Source organism: Anopheles gambiae, chromosome 3 (genome assembly GCF_943734735.2).
Source record: "Anopheles gambiae chromosome 3, idAnoGambNW_F1_1, whole genome shotgun sequence".
Lineage (NCBI taxonomy): Eukaryota > Metazoa > Arthropoda > Insecta > Diptera > Culicidae > Anopheles > Anopheles gambiae.
Window position 1 is genome coordinate 16,073,605 of NC_064602.1, and position 23,791 is coordinate 16,097,395.

Here is a 23,791-nt window from a genome sequence, read left to right on the forward strand (position 1 = left end):
CAATTTGAAAACTCTCAGTAATTTGAACATTTTAATCAGTCACTTGATTTTCAGAACACTTTTGCTCTTTTAATTTGGTGAGTTAGAACCTTCGGAAATCTGTATTCCTTTTTTTAAAAAAAAGGGCTACCAGGATGTCGGAAATCATTTTTCACATAGTCAGTACTTCAAAAAAGATTCTGTTCACTATTGGTTTACAATATCCTTTTCACTTTAATAGCGCTTTAATTGCTCATATATTTATTGGAATTGGAAACAGTAAAAAAAACAATAACATAAAAACTCAATCCTGTAATATAAATTAAGTGTGCGTATAATTAATTCAAATTATTGTTAACCTTTCTTCAGCTTGTCCTGACAACACATTACATGAAAAGGAGTGATACACAAAAATAAGTAAAGCAAATCAAATGTTAAAGGAAACAAAAACTAAAACCTGCCATTGCAATGCGACGATTTAAATTACATACATACTTACCGAGAAAGATTGCTTTTCTCAAAAAAGCCACGTGATATCTTTCACATCAAACGGCACAAGCATAAGAAAACAAATCGACAAAAAAGAAAAGAAACGCAGAACAAATATGGACATCAAACGGTTTCTATGGAAGCGCGTTTGCTACTATTCTGCGAAGCAGCAACCCGCCCCACTGAATCGTTTTACAAAAGCTTTCGCTCGCACAAAGCTTACAGGAAGAGAGTTATGTTGATGATTAAAAATTCCTACTAGAGTTTTAAGAAAGAGAAAGCTTGCCCCGTATCGTATGCAACATTTTACTCGGAAACAGCATATTTAGAAGAAAATAAAAACACACATACACAATTGTTGGCTGTTTGTTGTTGAGAGTATTTTCGTCTTTCCGTTTATTGAGTTCTGAATACTTCCTGTATATGAATAATACTTTTTTCATCCCCGTTTCTAGCCCTCCCATATGCCCCAAACACTATACCACCCACCTCATCCCATTTTACGTACGTATCTGCTCCCTTTCAATCAGATAATTCTGTTACCTTCTACACCCGTGCGTGTGAGCTTCTAGCTGCTCTCTCTCTCTCTCTCTCTCTCTATACACTTCTCCAGAACATTTAAATCCATTTTCCCTTCACCGTATAACATTTTCTCTATCTAATCAGATTCTTATTATATCTTTTTGCATGTGTTTTTTGTTGTTGTTAATTATTCGTATTTTTCTGTGTTCTTTTTATTCAGCTGCGCTCAACACACGCAGGAAAGAAAACGAAATCGTTCCGTTGATTTTTCCTTTTTTTTTGTTCATTTATTCTTCAACTCGGTTGTACGATTTTTTCCATATAAGAAGAAAAAACACCCTTCTTTGCTTCAGAACTATGTGTGTGTGAGAGAGTCTGTGTGACGCAAAACTGAAACACCAGAACACTACGCGCTGTAACATGCAAGGTGGAATAAAAATACTGTTAGATTTCTATGTCTATGTTTCCTCCACATGTGGCCCACATTGTGTGCGGATAGCTCTTCCCTTTTGAACTATAATACAGCTTTCCATTTCCATTGGCACACACTGCACTTTGAAGCGATCGCTCTGTGTCCAATGTATGCTGTGTACGCCGCAGTTTTTGCAATTTTTTTCATATAAAACATTTGCCCACATTTTCTCTGCCAACCCATTCATCCACATCCCTCCCCTAGCATGATGCACCACTTATTAGCGACATTTCGTTTCACCGACGGTGTGCGAACGAACGACCATCGTACATCGGCATCATCAACTTCATCGCAAACAGCAGCAGTAGCAGTGCCGGAACCATCAAGCCGTGGGCCGCAGTAGGACGCTGTGGGTGACTTCCGCTACGGGACGATGGTTTACTGCCGTCGTCCAGCTGGCTGCGGTTGGCGTGCTGCATCGCTGCCGGCTTCTCACCTGCGAAAGCAAACGGGAAAGCAAAAATGGTAAAAGAATTTATTTAGCAGAAATTACATTAGCTACTATTTTATTTAACATTGTTACTGCCGCTAAACGATGCAATTTGCATGATGTTGCTTCGGTGTGGGGGGAGGAGATTGTTACATCGTTTGACGTACTGTGGCCGAGCTTTATGTGACCTTTTTGATCCTATACATATGTGTATGTGTGTGTGTGCTTTTTTGCTCACAAGAAATTTAAAATAGAAAAGCTTTTGAAAACAGAAAGTTACTCGCTCCTTCTCCAGTTTGGGACTGTTTCTCCAGCTTAGAGCAAAGGTTTAAAAATATGCATGTTTTAACATCTGGTTGGAAGTTGGAAGATTGCTGAGCTAATGTTACAAAAATGCGCATGTATGCCAATTAAATTGCGACTAGAATGGAATTATGGGATTAGAAAGTTTGCTCACAGCTGATGCGGCAAGGTACAAGAGTTTAATGCGGATAAAGCGTAGAGCTACATGGGATAGGATAACTTTTCTGCAGCTTTTTGTGAAGAAAAATGTTGAAGAAACAAGCTTATCATAGAATCACAGGAGAGGTTTGAATGGCTCAAGTTAAAAGTCATTTTTTGAAGTTGGAAAGTGTATCTGTAATTACGGGTATGGTGAACTGGTTGAAAAGAGATGCTTGAAACGTTTGATCAAATTAAATGTAATCCAAAATTAGCCTCAAACTCCAACCATGACCTTAAACCTCAATCAGCTTGTAATTTAAATTCCTGTTTAAACATTAATTTTTTAAAGTTAGTTTCTCTCAAATAGAATTTTTAAATTAATTGTCCAGTTAGTACACCTGCAGCGAACTGCATGGAAATTGCACGTACAAACGAATTTTTTTTTTAGCAGTCCGTTACATCTTCCTGATTGAATTGTGTAAAACAAGCGACTCATCGTTCTCAACCTGCCTCATACAACTGGTGTGCATTGTAACGTTTAGCGCTAAAATGCGGCTACCAAACCCCGACAGCCCGCGGAAAACTCACCTTGCAGCACGTGCACGGTGATGCTGGCCGGGCGTGCATTCGATGGAGCGCACGTGTAATTACCGGCGTGCCTTAAGTGGACCTCCTTGATCGTTAGCACGCTCGGTGCCGGTGTCAGGATGTGCGAGTACAGCATCGCCGGTCCGCTGTAATTCATCGCGAGATGATGCTGCTGGTGGTGGTGGTGGTGGTGCTGGTGGTGCTGGTGATGCAGATGCGGATGATTCTGTGGTCGATCCAGTGACGGGTCGGACGACGGTGCTGCGTCCCCGCGCTCGAGCGATAGATCCGTTCGATCCAAATGTTGCTGTAGCTGGTAGGGCGAGGAGGATAGGGCCGCTGCAGCCAAGGACGCCAGCAGCAGCGAGGAGGAGGACGAGGGCGTTAGGAAGGGTTCGGCCGAATCCTGCCCAAGCTGTAGCGAGCGCTGCAGCAACCGGTCGTCGTCCAGCAGATTGTAGCCCTGCTCCTCGGACGAAAGCTCGGGCAGCTCGTGCTGGTCGTCCTCGAGCGGGTGCGGGAACAGGTAAGGATGAAGATGGGATGGATGGTTGGCGGTGGCCGGCGGTTGGAACGGTGTGACGGAAAATCCGTTCAGCTGATCAAAGTTGACCATATTCTGCTCGTGGTACCTGTGATAAAGGAAAAGGAGAGCATTGGGAGGAGCGTGTAAAATAAGTTAGTTTAATGAAGCAGAACGATGCGGATCGGGAGGGGTTTTGCAGGTAAGTGCAGTAAAGTATGATGAGTTTGAAGGGGAAGCAACTGCAACCGGTTGAAGGTGGTACAAATAAATGGTAATAATTTCAATTTGCTTAGCGGTGGAATGAAGGGCGTTGTGGCTTAATAATTCCATTTATACAACGGCGGAGCTATGAGTGAATAAGAAAAACACACCACAAACAAAACGTTTTACGAATGTTAGTAGTTCTGTTCTGTTTTAATTTTCATCAAGCTCTTGATTATTAAAATGTGTACAAGCAAATCCAAAGTTTGAAATTAAAGCCTGTGGTTCAGAAATGCCGAATGCATGACAGAACAGCATAGCCGCCATAGGTTCAATTCTAGGATGAACTTAGGTCTTTAAACCACCTTAATTATAGTTACCCAATTAGACGTTTTGTGCGGCGAATGAGGCCAATTGGCTCAAAGTCGCTATAAAAAAGACTATCTTTTGTAAAAATGTCAAAAAGAGCAGATATTACACATTGATAATTTCTACATAAATACCTTAAAGACAAGGGTTTCGTTTTCGGTCGAATTCTAAACCTCTAGAGTAAACGTACCTATAGTGGTGGTAGTACCTATAGTGGTGGTATTGCACTAAAATTCGTTCCATACGATAATTTACAAGTAATTAGGTTATTTATGTTAGTGTGAAATGTTCTTTAGCCTTCATAAAGGGTTTAACAGATAAATGGGGCGAAAAATCCATTATTTTGTGAAATGTGTCAAAATGTTTTCAAAATCCTTAGGATTTCATAACGAAACTCATTTTTCTGTTAACGTTCTGAATGACCACATAACCACGCAATTCCTAGTTTTTCAACATCACTGTTATGATATGTTATTGTTTTAATAACATTATTTGCCTTTTGACCATATTTATGCTTTTTTTAGAGTTTTTTACCACTTAGGTACACAATACAGGCATGTTCCTATAGTGGTTATAGTTATAAGATCAATAAAAACAGGTCATATTATATTTTTTCAAGGATATTTTTGACCTGTCGAATTTTTTTCACTAAAATAAGCAGCAGAAATGAGTTTTCTGTAGGTAATTTACCAAAAAAAAAAAAAGGACAAAATTCGCTTATTTGGCTAAATTGAAAAATTGACTTCAAATCAAGCACACTCTTCCGGGTGAAGGTTGACGACAGGTGTGATGCAGTATTTTAGTCAATAGTTTCATCGATCAAATTTATACATTTTTTACGATCAAATTACGCAAGAAATCAATATTATGCCAGTAATCCTTGCTATTCATACGAAAACAGCTTTGAAACTAAGTTTCATTGATATTATTCACTATGTTTATTGAGATATCTTTGTTTACCACCTCTATAGGAACACAATACGACGACTATTGGAACCAAACCAGCATTGCCGGTACAACAAAGTCGTCATAAAAATATACTTTTTCCGTAAATTTGCTGTGTTTGATGGTAAAAATGCTTGTGATAGCGAAGATAAAACATATTACAATTGCTATGTTTTAAAATATTCACAAATTGACTTTCCTGACAATTTAAATCCATTAAAACACATCTGTATCACTACAAATTGCACCACTTTTGGTACGTTTACCCTAATTGCATATCAGAATAGGAGGAAATGCATTGCTTGAAATGGTTTTAAATTAGTCCCACAATCTGTTTAATATCCTGCAATCTTCATATAAAACAAAAACCCCCCACTTTTCCTATACGCAAATCATTCGTAAAACGAATTAATGTTGCGTAGCTCATGCAATTCTCTGCACTGCAAATCTACCAGCATCTACCGGGCGGGCGTCACATGATCACATGTGCGTCTTATCCTTGTAACGGCTTTTTACTAACCATTCTCAACTACTGCATCGCCCTTCCAACGGTCGATCGATCATAGACCATATGCCCTCGAGATGGCCGGGATGCTGGCAGCATTCCGGCCTATCGGCCAGACCGAATCTGCCTCATCTGTTCCGTTCACTCGAACGGTAGCATTCATTCGCAGAAATTTACGGCCCAAAGTGCACTGAATAATGTAACCTCACTAACGACGGATGCGTGTAATCGGGGACGATTGTCCCATGTTTTCCGACCGCCTACTCTCAAACGTAACCATCGCCCCGGGTCGATTACCGGGTTACATTGTGTTGTAACGTTGTCCCTTGCTGCAACATTCAATAGTCAGAAAAGAGACAGAGCGAGAAAGAGAGAGAGAGGGAGAGAACGGAAAGAGGCAATGCACTCCTGCTTGTACCGATGCGGAAAGTAATTATCTTGATCAACGATCTCGCTCGCCATCCGGGGTTGTCGGTTTTCGGGGTTTTCGGGATCGTGGTGTGTGCATGCATCGGAGACCACGGAAATTGCACCAAACGTACGTGGTTTGACGATTAGCGGTTTTTGTGGGGGTAATTGTAGCGCACTGGTGGATACACTGTACGTAATTTGGTGGCATGTGTTTGCTGATTCCTTCGGTTAGGAATGGAATGGAAAAGCTCCATGGTAGAGCGGTACGATTAATTTGATGAAGTTATACTTCCTTCTGAAGCGGGAAATGAGGAGTAGGTCGCATTTTTGTATCATGTAACTACTAAAACTAGTGGTAAAAATCATCTCCAATAATAAAGACACTAAACTGTATGTATCATCACCAAAATAACAGATGAAGAGATTAGCCTTCTTCATGCAATTTATGTTTTATTGTTCTTCATTTCATGGGGTCTATTACAGCGCGTGCAACGCTTTAAAGAAACATTATATTCGAAAACAGTTGAGAGCTCTGAATAAATCTAAGGATCAATACAATGACTTTGTGTCCTTTAACCAGTCTTTGCACAACTAAAATAAAAAGTAGGCAAAAAACAACTCACGTCTTGCTTTGAACTACGCAAAGGATCATCGTACCGTATCCGTTTGCTTGGTACGGTTTCGGGTTTAAAAAAAACTGCTGCCAGGAGACGTGACAATGCTCGATGTACCACTGGATTCACCTGAACCGTTCTAACAAGAGACAGAATTATGCTCTCTTCAGGAAAGCTCCCCAACAACTACGAACTGACCAAACAGGACGTGCTTATAGCGAAAATGGTCCAATGAATGCAATGGCTCTTAAATTTTATTCGCTTTACGTGCTGTATGTCTGCCAACGTTGGATACATTTTTAATTGACCCAAAAATAAACCCGTTAAGCGTTAAGTCTTTTTTATGTATTGTATTTCAGTTGCTACCCCAGGTGACAATCTATTTATTTTGGTAGCTTTGCAAACTTTCTAGTAACTGGAAACTTTCTAGCAAAAACAAAGTCTTGTTTCGTTCGAATTACTTGTGCTACTAACTGCCTCGGTGGCGCCTATTCTTGATCAGCTGATCAGTTTTGACCCTGCTTGTTTAGTGTCCACTGCCTAACTTATTCCTTACTGGCCCTATTTTTGGTAAGCTAGCAAAATCCGCCCCGTCTTTGGAAATAACGTTTTCTCCCTATTTGTCACAACAGCACCATCTGGTGTTTTCCTTGTAAATTATTCGAGCTGTCCTTGACAGGCTGCTATGTATGATTAACCATTGACACAAAGAAGCTTGTCCAGTTGTGATCGTTTAATTACTATGATAATTGATCAATACCAAATGTGTGCATACAACTAGCAAAATGGAAGAATATGTTTGTTTGGTATAGCATTTTTTTTCGAAAATCGAGATCTAAATGTTATGCAAATTAAGGTAAATTCAAACGATATCTATTTGATAAGCTTCAACTGTAACAAACCTAACAAGTGACGCTTTCCCTATAGTGCTTTGCACTAACATTGCCCATTGTAAGTAATCATTAGCTAAAAATATTAAATATAAACACTTTCATAGGCTCCAATATAGGCTCCCATTGATATTTGCAATTGCATGAAAATCACTTAAATCCTCAACAAATACATAAACCGAAGGTCATAAAGCTCTGACAAGTCCCTCCAGCCGAAGAACGGTAGTTGTGCAGCTTGTGCCCTGTGTTCGTGTCATTTGGCTATAGCTGGTCAACATGCTCCATTCAATCGTCTAGACACCATTAAGACGATAGTTTTACTTTATTATTTATTTAATTTTAAAGCAAAATGGATGATGACAAAATTACATAGTAATGGTTTAAAATCACCAGCAATTTTTGAGTAAGTTCAAAAGAGTGTCAAAGGAAAACTGTTTTCATACTTTCTTAACAGAAAATATCTTTCAAGAGCCTTGAAAACAATAATTTACATCATTTTATAATTTTCTTTTTGAGTGATGCTAGTTAATAGAACAAACTATACCATTCTGCCAAAACATGTCTGTACATCAGCTTTTTAACAGTCTTTTTCCTGTCTTACAAGTATGATTTTATCATAACTTTCCAAAAAAAAATCGGAAAACTTAATTATTTGATCACTTAATCCCTTCCTTATGCTATCACTCCAAGCATGACTGTTCTTAGTAACTCTTTATTCATTTACAGTACAGCACCACACATTTTAAGGAATCACTTAACTTATAACAGTACCTGTTAGCAAACTTAAAAGCATCACACACACATACACCCACAATCCTGTCTTTATACATATCAGCAAAGTGGTTTAGTGCATTTGACTGATTCGCCGGAAAGTTCTGCATAATGCTTGACTGAACCCGTACCAGGCGACGTGGAAGACAGGTAGACAACTAAGCCACAACACACAGTATGTATTACCACCAGTGGTCAAGGTTAGGGACGAAGGTAACCGTTGGTTAAAGTTTATGGTACTTATTCTGACACATCCGAGAAGTGTGACTAACGAGGTTCATCCACTTAGCAACAGCAAAGTACAATAGAAAACCATCTGCACAGAAAGTTCAATCTTGTTCAATGTATAAAAGGTTTTATAACTTCAACATACTACATACTTACACATTGGTTGATATTTGGCAGCATTATTGCCAACCAATCATCATTTTTCCCCCAGACAGGCTTTGTGTTCAACAATGTCAGTTTGCGAAACGTTAAATTTGCAACTTAACAGCGCGCTTACTTATCATAACACGCCCATACCCGCAGCGAGGTATAATTAAGTAAGTGATCCCTGTTTCCAACGTTCAGTTGATGCTGCATTTACCCCGGTTGGATAAAAAATGATTTGTACCGTTGAATCGAACCGGTACGTGGGTTGTACCATCAGCCTCCGTTCCACCCAATTCGAGTGTCACGTTACTCTCTGCAAGTTGGTTGGCCTTACGAGGAGGAGTGATACACAGTACCGACAGGGCACGGCCATATCATGAATCCCTCATTAATACCTGTCGCACATATTTATTTCCCGCCTGCGCGCGGATGATCGGGCGAATGGGTTGCTGTTGTTGTGAGCAAGGCCGAGTTTCCGTGCACACCGTCGTCCGATAAGCGGTGAGCCAACACCGACACACAAAACGAGTGGGCTTTAAAAAGCTATTTGTCACGGGATGGTTGTGTCATTTTGGTTTGTATTTTTGTGTAACCCCTCATAAGTAGCGAGGAAAAGCAGATGGGTAAGACTGGAAGAGAGAGTGAGCAATAAAAATGCAAACTGTATTGACTGGTGCACAGTAGTTATGAGTACCTGGGTCATTTTTTTCCGGAACCGTATCGGCAACATAATGCCTCCGGGGAAGGATTATCTTTCTCCGTATTATGGGTGTCGTTTGTTTACGATCGTCGTTTGAATGATATAAAATTGAAGCTTTTGCGCAATTTAAAAAACAAAGACAAACCCGTTTCAAAAGCTCTTTTTCATGATATATGTTGAAGTTGTCATAAAAAAAGCCTCTGTTCTTTACATTTCGCTATCCTTATAATGCTTGTTGCAACCAATTTCCATACGATTTCGGTTCGCGCTTGGTAAGCAAATTCGCTCACAGCGCAGTAAATGAAGTAAATTATTCAATACTCACCAGAACACGAACGTGGGATTCTCGGTAGCGCTCTGTAATTTGCACTCCAGCCGCAGGGTGGATCCTTCGTCAATGTGTAGATCGGGTGCGCCGACTATCTCTGCTACCGCTTCTGCAAAATACATCAAAATACGGGAAGACGGGGTAAGAAATAAGAAAGTCAGATGGCGCAGTCAGGCGCACAAGTCCGCTCGCCCGACTCGGTTTACGCTAGCCGTGTGAGCCGGATGGATTCTAGCTCATCCAGGAAGCAAGGTTTGTGCACAGCTTAAGCTTGCACATAAAATGTATCCCTTTTCCGCATTCACATTCGCAGCGTTTCACGGCGTTTGCGTTCGAGTGTTTTCTCCGTTTCAGATACTCCCACCAGATACAGCTCATATACACAGGCGGGTGGCTCGTATTTCCCGAGGCACCGGATGAGAACTTGGGGCTTGCTGGTTTACTGCCTGCTAATATGTTTCAGTTGTTTCAGCTTCCCCGGCATTCCGGGATTCTGACTATGTATGTGTGTGTATGTGTGTGAATAAGCATTAGAGCTGCTCCACGGTAAAGCTCGTTTTGTACGTCTTCATTGTGCCCGGTTCCGTTGCCGGTGATACGAACGTTTGAAAGATAGTGAGTTTTGGTGTACCACTTCGCGCTCAATGCTGAATTGAATTGCAATTGTCAGCAACATGACGAGTGTGTTTTATTTTTAGCGTACCTTTTTTTGTTGTTGCCCGTGGGAACTGTTAGGGAAAGGGAATGTAACATCAGAAGCTAGAATGGAACGGGCTTTGTTGAGCGATGTAAAAGAAAGGATCAACAGTTGAGCATCGTTCTGGGTTTAGTATGCATTATTTCATCGGCAAGCATTTGTATTAGGAAGGAAGATTTATAGCTATAAGATTTAAGGTGTTTTTGTCTCATTTATTTTAGATAGAATTATTTACTGTTTTTCTTGTAATTTAAAAACAAATTCAATGTGAGGCATACGTATTGATTGATACAGGGTTTACCGAATCAAATTCCAATGTATACAACATTTTTCATTGCTTGCAAAATGTTTTTTAACCGCTGTCAAATGTTTTATTTGAATCACAATAAAATTTCAGTTCTTCCACATGATTCTCAACACGTCTCAAGCTGGATTGAGTTTGACACAGAAATCATGTGTAAAAATTGAAATTTAATTTTGAAACAAATACACCATTTGACAGCTGTTAAAAACATCTTGAAGGCGGTGAATAATTGTGTGCACATTCCAAAGCATAGCTTGAAAAATCCTGTACGAATAGTAATGATTTATTTCACATTTATGAAATTTCATCTTGATATTTCTCGGGTTGAGAATTCCTGGATCAACCTTCGTGCTGGGCACTTTCGCAGGGTCTACATTAGTGTAACCACTTAGCACATCATGTCATCATGTCAATCCACCATTGTCCTGACCCATTCGCAGGCCTCATTTTTCTGGGCTATTCTGGGATAGAACTTTGTTCTATCGATCTGACCTTTAATTCCTATTTCGGGCTAATTCTGAACCAATTTTGGGGCCTCTAACCCGGCCCCACTTTGCGTCAGCCGTCTTCGCCTAACCAGTTACGTTCTCAATTATGCATCGAGAATTGTTTTTACCGCACTCAGCATTTACCCAGTTGATGTTCGCAGCATGTGGTTTCGATGGACTGTAAAACTGATTTTCGCTGAGCTTTGATCAAATTTTGCTTCCATCAGCAGAAAAAGGCTTACAAAAAATAACAACAAATAACAACAATAAAGCATGGATGCGGTAACTGCTGCTGACAGGCTGCCACGTTACCAGATATAATTGCAACCAACCGGGAGGTAGTACAATAGAAATTCACAACACCAAAACAGACACGTGTGAAACGCGAACGATGTTCAAAAATTTTAGACGCACAAGTTCTAAAAATAAGTTAAATCCTTGCATGCACAACGCCGTACAGCAGCGGCAAAGGGAACAAGCTATTACAGATTCTCCGAAGCAGCAAACTTTTCGGCCCATTTCACTGCAAAATTCCACGCAGCGGGCTTTATTTGCAATCACACTCCACCGCGTGCGCGAGCGCCCGAAATGTTGCTAAATTCTTCCCATGCTCGAAGTAGTAGAAGTTAAAAAGCAATCGGAAATGTCAACCGAGCGGCATTGGGCAATAGGCAAAGCCCGTGCCTGTTCGAAAGAACAACAATAGCAACACACATTGATACAGCTTACGAGATGAAATCCATTTCCCTGCACGCTGCTTTCATCTCGTGGGAAAATGTATCGCTTTCAAATCGTCTTCGGCTACCGAACCGACCGAAGAAGCTTGTTTGCTTGCATGGGAAAAGTTTCAATTACGCGCCAACCGAGAGCGAGAGAGAGGGGCAAAGGGATGAAGTTTGGAAGAATAAAAAACTAGAGCAGAAACCTAACATCCCTAATACGGCACGATCCCAGCACGTACGTGTGAGTGGGCATGTGTGTGTGTACGTTAGCTTGTTACCCGCTTTTCAATGGTAAAGGTTAAATTTGGTTGCAGATTGTAAATAATTTAATTAAAATATACGCTTGACGTGAGCGCTTGGTAAGCTTTTCCCGTCCAACGACAGCGTACAACGACGGCGCACGGCACGTTACGGTTAAGGAAGCACGCAAGCACACCGGTCGACCGGTGCCGGCTAGAATGGCTTCGGAAACTTGCCATGTATCCGGTCCGAACGGGTAGGAAAGCTTTTCCTTCTTTCTGATACATGGACACTCACACACACACACTGGGAACGGCAGCGGTAGCGCTGGATTCGATGCGATTTCATCAGGCTTTAATGAAAACTCAATTTCCCAGAACACCTACTCGCGCGTGGAACGTTCCCCTGTACACGTTAAATACTTGAAAAATACTCCTTACGACGATGTAGCCAAGATGTATGGAGGTCTTTCTACTGGTGCCTTGGGTGTACCATCTTTCGCCGGTAGAAACAGGATCGCCCCACCATCGCCACTGCGCGCAGAACTCACTCACACGTGTGGGAATTTTCTTTTATTTTTCCCCCCTCCGACAAGGGGGTTTTGCACCCAATTGGTCCATAAACAGGATCCGTTTTAAATTCCGCCCAGCTCGGGTGTGGAATGAACCCCTCCGGTTCGTGCAATTTGTAAGCGGAGTTACATTCTAACCGGTTTTGGTTTGGCGAAACGTTCCACCGCGTCAACGCGCAGTGCTGTTTGGTGGGAATGATTGAGTAACTTTAGCGGTTCGGTAGGGAAGAGGTGGAGGGGGGAGGGGCATTGATGGGGTTTTTAGGTGAAATTCAGATGATGGCAAACAGAAGAGAGAGAAAAAAACAACCTCCACCATAAGATCGGATGGATGGACGTGCTTGTGAAGTCAGCGCGTACCTGGAGCGGTACCGGTGGAGCAGCTTTTGGGTCGGCAAATTTGCTGACAGATTGCTAGTTCCCGGTATTTCAGACCCCCTGTCTAGCTTTTCAGACGCTGTAAGCGGTGATTGAAAGTTGATCGCCGGGGAAATATGAATAAATGGAATTTTCATTTTCAGAGAAATTAAACAACACGTTCACTGGAATGCGAAGCGTTAAGTTCCCGCTTGTTTTTTTTTTGTTCGAGAGATAGGGGAAAAAATTTAACGTTTGAATTATTCAGGGGATTGTTTCCGTTTTGATTTGCTTTATAGTTCTGGGACGGTCGGTGAAACGATTACCAGTAAATGTAATATACTAGTATAAGGGCTTGTTTAGGCGAGTTACTACGAGAGCGGGAACAGTTGTTTCGTGGAACAGTTGTGAACTTTCGTCAAATTCGTAAAATTGGTTCGTTCAACGTTCAAATGTTTGAGCTTAATATTTGTTTGAACAGGATTTGCGGATGATGCCGCGCTGAAATTTGAAATTTCAACCAAAAAAATGCACTCGTTATATTGCTATCTATGGTTCTGTTCCTGTTAATAGTAAATGATTCCATATAAAGTCATTTTTAAATTTCGGTACAAAACGATTACAACCGCATTCAACGTTTCATTTATTTTTGTCTTAATCAGGACGCCATAATCAAGTCATTAGAGGTACATTATTCTTTTTGTTTATTTGTTGATTTTGTTATCACTTCTCTGTAATAAAATTCTAGTAAAGGCTGACCAGCCGATTTTTAGTTCAACAGTCGATAATTTGATTACAGTTAAGTTAAGGACGCAATTTGATAATTTGACAATTTGATTACAGTTAAGGTTAAGGCAGGACCCACCGATGAAAAAAAAAACAAATAGGAAAACCACTGGACTGAATAGTTCCTTGAATGAAACAGATATAGGAACTGTTTTTGGTAACGAATTCAAAACGCAACAGTCTTAGGGCCCGGAATGGGGTCCGGATTTGTTCCAGCATTAGATCTTGCATCATGCAATCTTAATCAATTCAAGGACCAGTATGGGTTTAGGATCAGTTCCAGTACCGGTAGGTATATAGTTATGTTACACGCATAGGGTATAATTAGAGACTTAGTATGTCCCTCGCATAGCTATACGTTACAGGATATGTATGGGATCAGGATCAGTTCCAGGACCAGTATGAGCTCAATTCTGGTATGGTTTTAGAATCAATTCCAGTGCCGGTACGGCTTTGGGAGCAGTTCCAGGACCGCTATTGGGTCAAGATCCTGGAATTTCCAGAGCAGGTTCCAGCATCGGTATGAATACTGCAAATTTTCAGAATCAGTCCCAGGATCGGTACGGGTTCTGATTCAGTTTCTCTTTATGTGTCCCTTGGAGTAAAAAATCACATGGAAGTTATTAAATACCCCAGGTTATGATGTTGCATAAACCTGTAACCGGACCAAATTAACAAGTTTCTATAAAATTGTAGGATGCCTTCTATATGAAATAGGATTACTCCTAAATTAAATAGAGCGTTACTCACGAATTTTTATGGATCGTTGGTATGGCTTTTTAATGATAAGATTCCAATAAATCATGAAAACGTCATCCAAAGGAAATATCTATTGAATTTGGTGAAATAATCGTAAGATAATCCAAAAAAAAAACGATAATAAAAAAGCAATAAATTGATGGGAAATCCTTTTCCCAATTATTACAGGGATGTTTATAAATACAACAGCAAAAAGCACTCTCGTCCTTTTTTCCTATGACACAAGAGTGAAGAAAATACTAATTTTATTCTCTCTCCTCTCTCTCTCTCTCTCTCTCTCTCTCTCTCTCTGTCTGTCTCTCTCTCTCTCTCTCTCTCTTTCTCTGAAAATCGCCCAAAATTTGAAAATAATATAAAAATCTGAAATCTTTTACATTTCAGCAATGTTGAAATGTACATATTAAAACACAGGTAGAACCTCTTCGAGCATGAATGATGCTTTGGAATCTCGATCGTGCATCTTCAAACATCCCTTCCCGATGTCACATCTCATCGCACATTTTGTACAATACCGCGCACGGTTCACCTTTTACGAAAAGGTTAGCCAATTTGGGATTGACCTCACACATTGTTTGCATTGCATAAAAGTATGCGATACAAACACAGCACACTAGTTAGATTAAAAATTCTGACCGCAAAATACCGGCTCATTGAAGGGGGTTCATTTGGCGGCATTAAAGGCGTGCCCATCGCATCAGCATTTTTAACCAATATAACCTTTGTCCCGTTTGAAGGGGCTCAGTTAGTTCGAAAGGTAAGGCCAACACCTTTCACCCAAGCTCACGATCGAGTTAGCGAAGAAAGGAGCAACATTTCCCTCCGTTTTTGTTATTATTCCCATTGGCGGATATAAAGGGTATCATCTGAAATTTGTTTGCTTACGCGTTTGCCTTTTTGCTCAACGCTTTTTTGGCTGGTTTACGGGCAGGATCGCAAAAGGGCTGTTTTTTTGGCTGTTTCATCCGCAATCTAATTTACCAGTTCGAAATGGGAGCGTATTTTCAAAGGGCTTGCAAAAGGATTGCGCAGGAATTCCTGACACAGATTCAGGAGGATAAATATAAGAGAGCAGGAGAAGAAAAAAAGGTGTGCAAACAAACAAACATATGCAAAAAACCGAGCCCAATATCGACCACCGGAAATGGCCGGAAAAGAATAAGTAGCGAAAATGTTAAAACTAAACTTCCACGTTAGTGTTGTACAGCCAGCGAAAGATACCGCCCGTGGAGACGGTCACCGTAAAAAAGCAAGCTACAAATACGACCTGCTTTTCCAAACATGAAAATCCATTCCGATCGAGCACCTGACGCAAAGACGGGAAACAAACATTGAAAGCGGAGGTGGGACAGATTATTTACCCTATCCGCTGAGCTGTATCCTCTCCCTTGGGAAAGGAGATAGAGTGAGCGAGGACGAGGATTCCTATTGTCCTTGTGCCGTTTTCTTACCGGCAATCTCGCCCGCCCTATCTTCTTAGGAAAGCTATCGTGCCCGACTAGTGTGGATTTGTGTCATCGAAGGAATTTTTCATGAGAGGTTTATCTTTTGCGCCGGTTCCTTCAGCCACCCGTCCCCCCGTCCCCCCCAGGGGACCAACGCAGGATTGCACTCGTTTTCCCATTTACTAGGCCATATTTTCTTATGCCCCGTATGCCGTTGTATTGAAATAAAAATCCTGCCAAAGTGGCTCCCCGTGTACCCGTGTACCGCTTTTATTGGAAAATCATGCCCAACCTCACCGTCCGCGTATCGACAAACCGTTTGTGTCGTTTTGCGCTGTACAAATGGCGCTGTTCCGGTGTGTCTGTGTGCGTACAGGCAAGAGCAAGAGCCCTCGACAGAATCGACTACACGTGCCCATACATACCTACGACTTTAAGCTCGACAAATACCGACTGAACGGGATGAACGGACAGCTGGCACTCGTACAGGCCCTCGTCCTCGGTGCGCACCGACTTGATTCGCAGTGCCCAGTGGCCCAAGTGGCGCAAATGCTCGACCAGAAACCGTTCGTCGCTGCTGTACGTGGCGAGCCCGACCGTGAGCAGCTGGAAGTCCTGCCGCCGGATCCACGATACCTGCCGGAAGAAGACGATAAAAAAAACACACATTGGGTTGTTAGATTGCTTTAGATTGGTGGAATGTGACTGTAGTGGTCCTGTAGGAAGAGAGCAGAAATTCGTTTTCCACCTGACGCTGTTTTATTTTCATCTCGCTGGTGTACCTATGTTTTGTCTCCTGCCGATTGGCCAAGGGGACCGTCGAGTGGACTAATCGCTTTTCCAATAAAAACGAAGCTTTTAAAAGTCATTTTGGGTTTAATGAAAGGGTACGCAAGAAGGTTGCTATTTAATTTAATGAAACGATAAATTAATTGTTTTTGTTTTTAAAGTTTAAAAAGGTAAACAATTGATGACGAAGGGTAAAAAAAAGGATTATAAAGGAAGAAGAATGCAGTGAAGCTATAGTAAGAGTTTGATAAGCTTTTAAAAGTGGAATTACCGCCCAGAATGAATTAGCTATAAATTTATCGGAAATAAAAAATATAAATGAATCAAACTAAGGTTTGCTGGCTAGATGCGGTCCTCAAGAACCTGTAAAGCGGTCCGCGATGGCATGTTTTGTGAATTTCAATCAAAAGTTTCACATTTTCAACCATAAATTTTGCTTCAATATTAAAAAGCTGTTAAAATTTAATTTATCTAACGAATGTTTGCTTTTTCTGCTGGGAATGTTCACCGTTTAGATAAAAGTAATGTCCAAATAGCGCTTAACAACGTTGTTTGCGATGCAAGTTCGAGTTCGTATCGCGTATTCGCGGACCCCTGAGTTAAGCTATAATTTCTGGATTCTTGAGCTAATTTCTTGGACTTTACAGACGCTCGGGACTTATTTAGAGCCATATCACCTGATATAGGCAGTCCTTGCTACGTGCTGACGGTCCATATGAGACTTGAACCTATGGCGGTCATGTTATATCTCTACTAGATCTTTGATAAAGGCTTAAGGTTTCATTGGCATACTTACAGAATACTTTAAACATTTAATGAAACTACTTCAATGTTATGCGTACTTGACATGATACTCAAAACGATTGAAACTGTGGTTATATGTGGATGCATCAATTTTTACAATTTTTCTCATCAATACTCAGAGTTTTTAAGCAATCTGAGAACCATCTAGCTTATAACAAATATAACAAACAGCTTTTGAGAACATTTTATTATATTTTGTTGTAAATGCAATTTTTAATAAAAAAAACAAGCTCAAAAGTTCAAGATCTCAACTAACTTGTCATCACTATACAAATTCTACTAAATGTCCTACGCTAATTTCTACGCTGAATGCCTTCGCTGAATTCCTAAGCTGAATTGCTACCTATTTCTTACGCTACATTCTCTACACTATTTCTACGCTGCACATTTACTACCGGGTATGGTTTGTCGACTGGAGCTGGAACTGTATCGGTTCGAACCAGGACCAGGTTTAAGTATCGTTCCGTATTCGAAACAGTTCCATGTACTGTTTCAAGAAATGGATGAAACCGGGAGCTATTCCTCGACCTATATGGGTTCATGATAGTTTCTAGGACCGATATGGGTTCATGATAGGTTCCAGGGCTGTTATAGGTTCATGATTGGTTCAAGGAAGGGTATGAGTTCATAATCAGTTTATGAATTGGTATGACCAGTATTGGTTCCTAGGCCGGCATTCGGTAATGTGCAATTTTCAACCAGAATATGTAAAGGATTGGTGTCAGGACCTGTATGGGTTTGGTTTTTAGGTGTTAGGTCTCTTAAGGGGTCGTCATAAGAACCTCATTTAAATTAAGTTCTGATACCATTTATTTCAGCGTACTATGTTGTGTAAAGGAGATCTTTGAAATTAGTTTGAGCAGCCCTGTAATCTGTCTAAATTAACTAGTGGTGTAAAAAGACTGTAAAGTAGCAAAATAAGTTAACGCAATGAGACAATAAATGAAGCCATTGTCTATGGTTAATTGTTTCTAAAATACGATTTTGGTAAAACAAATGTAAACTGAAATGAAAATGAAGGATTTAAAACATATACAATACATGCCATAGGCAGCCCTTGAAGAGAACATGAACCTTATACATCAGCCCAAATTTTGAAAAAAAAACACTGAAATTTTTAATAGTTCATGACTATATCATACACAAAAAAAATCAAATAAACAACAAAAATTCATCAAAGCGAATAGACAACCATATAATATACTAAGTTAATTTAATTAATTACTCTTTCAGCCGTAATCTAAGTAAAAAATATGTTATTTGTATCCTTTTCTAACCAAAAACAAACAGACCGTTCCTAAACGATCCCCATTAAACGATCCGACCACATTAAAGGAAACGGATTACACGCCCATCATCGTAGCTCGTAGCTTAGCCTCGTAAGTAGTGTATATTATTTCAGCGAAAACACACTGCCTCACCAACTGCCATTATTGGCAAAGATATTGTTTACGTTGTCTGTATCCCTTCCCGTGACGCCCTTTTTGTACCCCTTTCTTTCCTCTCAGTTCCTTCCTTCCCAGGGAAGGTTAAAAGCCCCAAAAAAACAAGGTGTATAGCGAAGCGAAATTTCAACTCACCAGGGCGGAAGATTGGCTGATGACGGTGCACGGTAGCAGGGCCGTGCCGCCCCGTTGTGCGGTGACTTTTGTGTTGTTTTGGGTGGCAAAATACATCGCTGCCGGAAATGGCGACACCGAGGGAGCGTCCGATGCGGCCGGCTGTTGATGGTGGTGCTGCTGCTGCCGATGCTGATGTGGATGGTGATGTGCGTGATGATGATGTGCACGTGGTGGATGGTGATCGTCGCTGTCGGTATCTTGTACCGTTTGGCGTTGTGAAGAGGTGAAATCTGCAAAAAAAAAAGTTATACCATTGATACGGTGGATAGGGGAGAGAAAGGAAGATAGAAAGCCATCAGTAGGGGTACAGCATTTGAGGTGAATTTTTGTTGATGGATTTTTGGATGTTGCCAACAGTGGAAAAACAACCGCAACAACTGTGGGCGGGAACGGTGGTGGAGCAGCAGCACGCGAGCATAAAATTAATGTACTACATTTCCGTGTTCGTGCCTACGACTTCCCTGTGTCCCCTGTGTTTGTGTCTGCAGGGTGCAAGACATAGCGAGCCGGAAAAATAAACCCACCACCCACTTACTGGGCACGCACTGGGAGGTGAAGATAAGAGGGCGAGAGTCACCTTCCCATTTCATCCTGCGTGTTGCGCTGCGATGATTGATTGCATTCGGAGGTCGGTATTAATTTATTTCGTGTATTTATCGTACCCTGTCTATACACTGGCAAATTCCTACCCCCTGTTTCTCTCTCTCTCTCTCTCTCTCTCTCTCTCTCTCTCTCTCTCTCTCTCTCTCTCTCTCTCTCTTGTTTGTTTTCTCTTCAGCTTCCCACTTTTTGGCCGTAATGCCGCTTTTCGTCGCTGTCATTGTTGTTGTTGTTGTTACCATCGCCCGCCCACCGATGACCTGCAGGCCTTGCTTGATCGTCTTTGTTGATGTTTACTTACGCGCATCCCACCACCGGAAACAGTTTGGGACGTTTGCGGTTGTGAAGGATATGGGCGGTATCTTGTATTGTTATCACTAAGCCTTCCCCAACCAGCCCCATCCATCTTGGAGTGAAGAAAAATAAACCAAAACCGTACCGACCACCGGCACCACCGCACTGCGTCCTACAACAATGGTTCGACTTTATGATATTTCATAGCGATCCCTCCCAGTGGTTGATTTCCCACGCCCTTCAGTTCCCCTCATTCTTCCATTGAAAAGCCTCCCATAGACGATGGAGATGATGGTTTGTGGACGCGGGAAGAATAAAACTCCATCAGAGCTTGGGAAGTGTATTGCTCTTTCTTGTCAGCAGTCGTCAGCAGTTCTCACCCGATATGACGGCAGAGCTCATCTTTTGCCACAGCACTTTGCTGGCCAAACCCCCAGCTATTGCCAGCCTTCTTGGGGGGGGGGGTGGTCATTTTTTTTTTGTTATTATCGTCGTCGTCGTCTTCTGCTTCTTTCTTTTCCTTTCCTTTCGCACAGCAATAGGGCCAACACTCTTAATGTACCGACGACTGTAAACGAACCGAACAAATGGAGGAATCTTGTATTTTTTTTCTCCTGCGCACAGCGCAAAGGAGTTGTTGAAGAGCGTTGACGAACGGAAAGAGAGAAGGGAGGGCAAAAAGCAACAAAAGAAAAAAAAATGTAACGCAACAGCAAAAAAAGGCGGTAAGCTTTGTCAAACTCCAAAACTTGTCAAGTGCGGAGTGGGGGCTGTGATTTCGGTGGAAATGAAACAGTTGGCCCCGTCCCGCCACCGCCCGATTGCTAGAAGATGGAGGCGAAAGGGGGGGAAGAAAAAAGCACAAACCGCCAGCATTTCTTATCCGCTGATGGATGTTGTTGTTTTGTGTGGGGAAAAGTGCTTTTTTTTTTGTTTTGCTCCATTCCTTCCCAGCCGCTTGGTTTTTAATGTTATGCTGACTGTGGTGGTTTTTGAAATAACCTCAAATGTATTTTTCAAGCAAAGAAAAAAACAAGAGTGTCAGCGAGTGTAGGAGGGTGGGTTGTAATGCCCTTCCTGTGCGCCAGCAATTGTCAACATTCAGCTGTCAGGAGAAAAGATACAAACCGAACGTCAGAGTTGGCTTTGGGTGTTGAAAGAAAGAAGAGAAGGATAGCAAGAGAAAAAAAGATCCCATCTTGAAGGAATGAAAGGGGCAAAGCGATTGTTGTTAAACTGTATCGTGTGTTGTACTGTGTGCGCTGTACCGAGCGAGCAGCGAGCTAATGGATCATACGAATCACTTAAGAGAGTGTGCACAGCATTCGCATTTATTGCGGCGTTGATGGAAGCTTTCCAAGCTTTTCGCGTAGTAAAAAGCAAGAAGAAAGAAGCCCAAAAGACGCCCCCAAGGGCGTAGATTTATTATTCGCTAAACGCCCAAGCACCGAACGTATTGTGCCTGTGGGCGGGAGGGGGGTTTATCCGGGAGGGAATGCAAGAACTGCGGCGACTAAACCGATCCATTATTTTAATTAAATTGAGTTTGTGTGTAAATACTCTGTGGCACCGCAGCGAGCTGATAATTGTGGTGAGATGAATGTTAATGGATATCACTTGTAGAACTAATTTGAATGTTTGTGCGATGAGTGGGAGAGCTGTAAACTGATTCCACTTCCTAGCAATCGCAATGATTTGTGCGGCAAAGTGGGAAAAAATATTTTTATAACAGCTGGCAAACGGAAAGTGGGCTGTGGAAGTGTGTTTTGATGGAAGGATTCCAGATTTACGTGTTTTTTTTTTTGCTTTTTGCTATTAAGCTGTGAGGATCAGTTTCATTGAGTTACACTGCTGTCAATCAATTTCACGTTTGATGTGTTCAGCTATCAAGCAGCAATATTTGAATGAATGTTTTCAGTAACCAGAAATAATTTAGCTTAATGCTAAGCAGCGGTCTTGGAATGCTTTCCAATTATAGAATATGTCGTTGACAGGAATATTTTCTTTGCGTGGAAAATGAAGCTACCGTTCTACATCACTCTTCGCAAAATTTTGCATGCTTTAGCTGGTAGGACATTGTGTGGGTGTGCAACAAGGTCTTCCGTAACCTTTTGAGATGCATATTTTAACACTGCGTGGCTGCGTGTAAATATTCAAAGAAATGAGGCTGAGAAAAGGTTACGAGAAAAAGGCAGCTTAAGCATTCATACAAGTTCCACAAACCTATTTGAATGGTTCTGATACAGAACACATAATATTTAGTGAATTTAGTGCACGCTTGACTTCTTCTTTCTCCAGGTCCAGGTCTGCCTCTGTACCTCTAGTGGGGCTTGGCTTTCAGTGGGACTTACTGATTACATATAGCGGGATAGTCAGTCCTACATATGGGGGCACGGTCCATTTTGGTGCTTGAACAAAGGCCGTATTTAGTACTACTAAGCGGCCGCATGGGCCCCCTTGGGTCTCGAGGAGCCCCGAAAAAACAGGGACCTACTCCCCGCTTACAAGCAGATTCGGTAGTTTAGAATTCGCCATAAAATTTCTCGCTCGCTACTTCAGAAAGGCTTACTAGCTTACAGTGGGACTCCGCTCAGGACCTCTTCTCGTGTTAATCCGCCACTGGCTTGAACCCATGACGGGCATGTTCATGTCGTACGAGTTGACGACTGTACCATCAGACCAGCCCGCTTGACGCTTCATTGAAATAAATGATTATTAACGCATTAAGCACGTTGGACAACTCATTATCTCTCCTAAAATGTCCAAAAGCTTTTGGGAGTTTAGAACGATAAAAGTTGTTTTAAGATCTCTTAGAAGGCAATACATTTGGTTTCTAAGAGATCTTAACATTTGAAGAGAAAACAAACAAATACAGCAATACGATCGAGATGCTAGAGTTAATTCCTATTCGACTTGCATGTAAGCAATGCTTTACAGGGATGTTTCAGGGAATTTGAATATTGCATACATGTTTTTGAATATGTCTTTGAATATGATTCCATGAATTTTGTAAAACTATTTTTTTAAATCGTGAGACAGATGCAAAAATATTTGGAAAGCAGTAACAAAAGTGGTGAAGAATTTTAAAAACAATGGAAGAAATTATAAAAAATCAATTGAAACTTTTCATATTTTCTTTTTTAACTATTTGACTGTTTGCCATGTGCATAAATTCACATGAAACAAAAGAAACTGATTGAACTGAGAATAAAGTCTGATGTTTTGTGCCAATATTGAACAACTAATATTTACATTAAAAAAATACATTTTAAGAATGGTTTGAAAGCATAAAATTTTGCAAAAAATATCAGTCGAAGCATTTGTTTGTTTACAATCAATCAAAAACAGTGCGAACTATTTTCCGAACAGCTATTAATGCAATGAGGTTTAAATCGCTTTTAATAGAAATGAAATTGCATGAAATTGCATGATATTCACTACTTTCTGTGAAGGTATTAAAGGTATTAAACCTTTAATACGAAACAATGAAGGATAATTAAAACCGGAAATGGTTTTTAAAATTATTCCATAATTGATTGAAACAAATTCCCGTGAAATGGAATAATTATTGGTACTTTCGGTGAAATGGTTATAATATCATTCATTATTATTCCGAAAAATCATTACTTCACAATATTCAACTAAATGTTACAAGAATTTTGCAATTATTTATCATTCAGTATTTATAGGGATTATATAGATCGTGAAACAATTAATAAATTCGAAGTATAGTATGAATAATGACCAAAGCAAATGA

The 23,791-nt window shown here is 40.9% G+C and overlaps 1 protein-coding gene across 5 annotated transcripts in view; it reads right to left on the minus strand.

The window, feature by feature from the left end:
- Positions 1–831: 831 nt before the first annotated feature.
- Positions 832–23,791, minus strand: part of LOC1275587 (uncharacterized) — an 86,722-nt gene continuing 63,762 nt past the window's right edge. For all 5 annotated transcript variants that reach the window (XM_061662628.1, XM_061662627.1, XM_061662630.1 and 2 more), the window contains 5 exons: positions 19,099–19,370; positions 16,351–16,561; positions 9,557–9,668; positions 2,925–3,556; positions 832–1,898 (listed from right to left, as the gene is read on the minus strand). In XM_061662628.1, the coding sequence (XP_061518612.1) occupies positions 1,699–1,898; positions 2,925–3,556; positions 9,557–9,668; positions 16,351–16,561; positions 19,099–19,370 (1,427 nt within the window). In that variant the 3' untranslated portion in view covers positions 832–1,698. The remainder of the gene's footprint in view (positions 1,899–2,924; positions 3,557–9,556; positions 9,669–16,350; positions 16,562–19,098; positions 19,371–23,791) is intronic.